Source organism: Blennius ocellaris (genome assembly GCF_963422515.1).
Source record: "Blennius ocellaris genome assembly, chromosome: 2".
Taxonomy (NCBI): Eukaryota; Metazoa; Chordata; class Actinopteri; order Blenniiformes; family Blenniidae; genus Blennius; species Blennius ocellaris.
In genome coordinates, this window is record NC_137651.1 from 15,870,734 (window position 1) to 15,874,452 (window position 3,719).

Consider the following 3,719-nt stretch of genomic DNA (forward strand, 5'->3'; position numbering starts at 1 on the left):
TAGAGGTCAGATTCAGTGAAACCTGTTATTGTACGTGCCGTTATTCCTGAATGGAGAGTTCTGGTTTCATGTTCAGAACCTGTGGGCTAAATAATGAGCAAAAAGCCTTCATCTCTCGAACACTTGCGTTCTGCTCCATTTCGCTCCCAGTTTGCTGTCACAACTTCCCTTTGTTTACAGAAGAGAAGCCATGATGGAGGGTGGCACCTGTCATTATGTTGCTTTAACCTTTTTGATCATTGTCCTTGCGTGATGTTTCAAGACATTTGTATTGAGGGTAATAATGCGGCACGGGAAAACCATTTTTATTGCAAAAATAGCTTTTATTTTGCTGCATTTTCCCCCTGAGGTTAAAAACAAACAAAAAAAAAGAAAACACTTCACAAACAGAATCAAGTTTCATACTAAGTCTGTTCTGCGTGTAGCCAATTCTGAGTGTTTCCTGGGACCTTCGTTCACTCACAATGGCTTCACTCAAGACGAAAACCACAAATACATCATGTGCTGTTTGCAAAAAACTGGTTTCAGAGCCCAACCCTTTTGGTCTTTAACTGTCTCAATTGCCGACTACAATATATTGGCTCAAGTCCAAGTGATAATTTGAGCACAGCAGCCTGCAGGACTGTGCATCGATGAACAGCCACTTCATCTTTTTGTCACCCATGACTCCCGCGGCCTTAAACACTGATTCTTCAAGTAAGATTTACACATTAAAAAGTACTTTGTGCTGAACTTATCAAACTCTTGAAGTATATTGTGAGGTCACCTTGTGTTCACATGAAGCATGACTAGATGATATAGTCACCGTGCAATTTATGTGGAAAAGTCCTGATTCCGGCATCTTGGCCCGGCTTCTCTCTTGAAAACAGGTTTTTGGTCAACAGACAATAGCAGGTGTGGTTTCACATTCAAACAGTAGACAATAACACTCCTGACCACGCATACAGCTTTCTTATCTGTGTTGAACACAAAAGACATACAAATGAGTGGGATTCTTTACTTCTTATTCAAATGCTAAATAATGCATAGTTTCAATTTACGTAACACTTGTGCTTCCAGCTCTTGGCTATCCTTGACAAGTCACTGTGATAAACAAGCTTCTACCAACGCTTAAAGTTAGTCTTTAGTTTCTCCACAGTCTCACATTTTAGTGACAGTCGGGGCATCGCTGATGTCAATGACCTCAAATCCCTGGTTGTCCTGTCCTTCCCTGAAGAGGTGATGATGACCTTTGATGTTGTGGAAACAGTAAGCACAGTGTGCTGTGGCCACCGGCACCACTTTGGAGAAGTTGGAGAAGTCTACCCGATACTTGCCCTCCTTACTTCTGGAGATGATAGGCAAGAAGTTGTAGCCCCACATAATCTCCTGCGGGATAAAAGAAGTCCGTACTTGGCAGGCGGAGCTGGTGGACTCTGCTGTGCCGTCGAGGAAGACGACCAGCTCAAACTCTTGCTTGTGAAGTGTGTCCACTGCCATCTCGAAGAACGGACTGCTCTTGTCGATGATGTGGTACAGCGTGAGGGGGCAAATGAAGAAGAGGTTATCCTTGCCTGCGTCCACCATGAAGTCAATGTTCACCTGGTCCATGATGATCGTCTCCCCATCTGGCGTGTTGGTCGTTCTCAGCAGCTTGCCGTAGATTTGGCTTCCAATCATCAGGGTCTTGCGAAGATTAGCCACTCGGATGGATAGGCAAAGAGTTCCATGTTTAGGGCTTATTACAGCCATCTCGCTGAATGAGATGGTTTTAGCTCTCTTTTTTGGGAGGGAGATTTTTGACAGAATGACACCACACATGAAACAGTTGATAATTGCTCCAAGCAGGGACTGAATGATAAGAAGGGCCACCGCACCCGGGCAGAGCGGGGTGAGCGCCCGCCCACCGTACCCAATTGTCGTCTGTGTTTCAAGGGAGTAGAGAAATGCTGTGGTGAGTCCCACAACATTGTCGACACAAGGTGTGTGATCCGAAGGGGGGTTCTGCCACGTCAGGTCTCCATTACTGCGAGCGATCCAGTACCACAGAAGGCCAAAAATAAACCAGCTGAGGGTGAAGGAGGCAATGAAGAAGAAGAGGACAAAACGCCACCGGATCTCCACGAAGGTAGTCCAGAAATCAGCCAGGAAGGCAAAGTGCTTACTGTACTTGATGTTTCCATATTCAATGTTGCAGCGGCCGTCTTTAGTCACTAGTCTGGACCTCCGACTCCTCCGTTCCACCAGACAGTCCTGAATGCGTTTGTTTAAGGCCTCAATCATTTTCTAAGAGCGAAAGACCTATGAGAGAATGAAACAGAAAATAAAATGTAGTGTGTAAATAAACAGAAAAATGCAAAACCGGCAGAGCAGCTCGGTGAGCAAAAAGTAACTAAAAACTTCTGTAAGTCAATGACAAATGGGATGCAAAGTGAAACACCAGCCCGCTTGGTTGCACGAAGTACAGCAACCGATTGTTCTGCCAATGCAATTAAGAGAAAAGGACTTTAGATGAATGTGCAAGTTTACAAATGCTCAACGAAAACTCCAATAAGGAATGAATAAAAAAGGAATACAACAGCAACTATTAAATCTAAACAAATTATTTACTGGACATATAACAATGTACTCAAAACACTAATACTGAATAAACTAAGTAACTTTAGGCAGCCCTCATTATAAACCAGTGTTTTAAAAACAGAAGAACCAAAAGACTGAGGTGAGAGGAGATGATCAGCATGAAAACAATTTTTTTCCCAGTGAAGACCTGTCCTATTTTTGTGCGAACAATTGTTTTTCAGCATAAACACTGTACTCGTCTTGCCCTGGTTACATAGCCGGGTTTCACTGCGTACTATTCTACACAGTCTCACATGTTCCGAGCTTCACTGTCCCTCAGCAGTTTGAATCATCACTGAAAGGCTATAATCCTGGATGGATGCAGCTCTGCAGTAAAGACCCTGAATTAATGAGGAAAAGAAAAAGTTTCCACTCAAGCGTCACACGACAAATGTTCCAAATAAACCAAATAATTTGGGAACCTTGGTCCCGTGCAAGTGTCTCAACACAACGATCATCTTTGTTTGCTGGGTTGCAAAACTCAACCTGGCATTAAAATAATTTGAGCCAGCCCAGAAAGAGCGAGCAGAGGCGCAGCTGCTCACAGACATAACAATCTTTATTCAAGCTCTGACTTCTCATGAGTCCAGCGCTTGATGGATGGTAACTGGCAATATTGGCTGCGCCGTGGTTTCAAAATAAGTATGGCCTCTGTTCTTGCCAAGTCATGCAAACAAGCGCTTGGATTACAGTGTGCTTGTTAGCGAGTGTGAAGTGGTATAAAACGATCAGTGCAGTGAGTTTATGTTTTTGTTTGCAGCCCATCGAAGTTCACATGCAGTCATTCTGCAAAAAACAAATCTGATAATCACAGTGTGTTGCCTGTTTGCCAGTTGTAATCCTTCAGTAAGTAGACGTTGTCATTCTAAACCTAATCACCGGGTCAGGATGCTTGCATGGGGCAACTAAGTATGTGCTCAAATATGTTAAGTTATCTAGATGCTTTAGTATCACACCCGGTATATTTTTCATTTGAAAACAACAAACTTTAGAAAAGTAAATGACTTGCAGGAAATGGCTGTTTTAAATGTGTCAGGTATATTTTACCTTCAGTCTCAATCTCAATCATTAACTTCCATATTACTGTGATTCAAATGTTAAAAGCTTAACACTGACTCATT

The 3,719-nt window shown here is 42.9% G+C and overlaps 1 protein-coding gene across 1 annotated transcript; it reads right to left on the bottom strand.

Moving 5' to 3' along the window:
• Window positions 1–1,130: 1,130 nt before the first annotated feature.
• On the bottom strand, window positions 1,131–2,262 carry LOC308134710 (ATP-sensitive inward rectifier potassium channel 1-like; the record flags this gene model as incomplete). The annotated part of the gene is made up of 1 exon (XM_080502483.1): window positions 1,131–2,262. The coding sequence occupies one exon, from the start codon at window positions 2,260–2,262 to the stop codon at window positions 1,141–1,143; it is 1,122 nt and encodes a 373-aa protein (XP_080358609.1). The 3' UTR covers window positions 1,131–1,140.
• Between the last annotated feature and the right edge of the window lie 1,457 nt (window positions 2,263–3,719).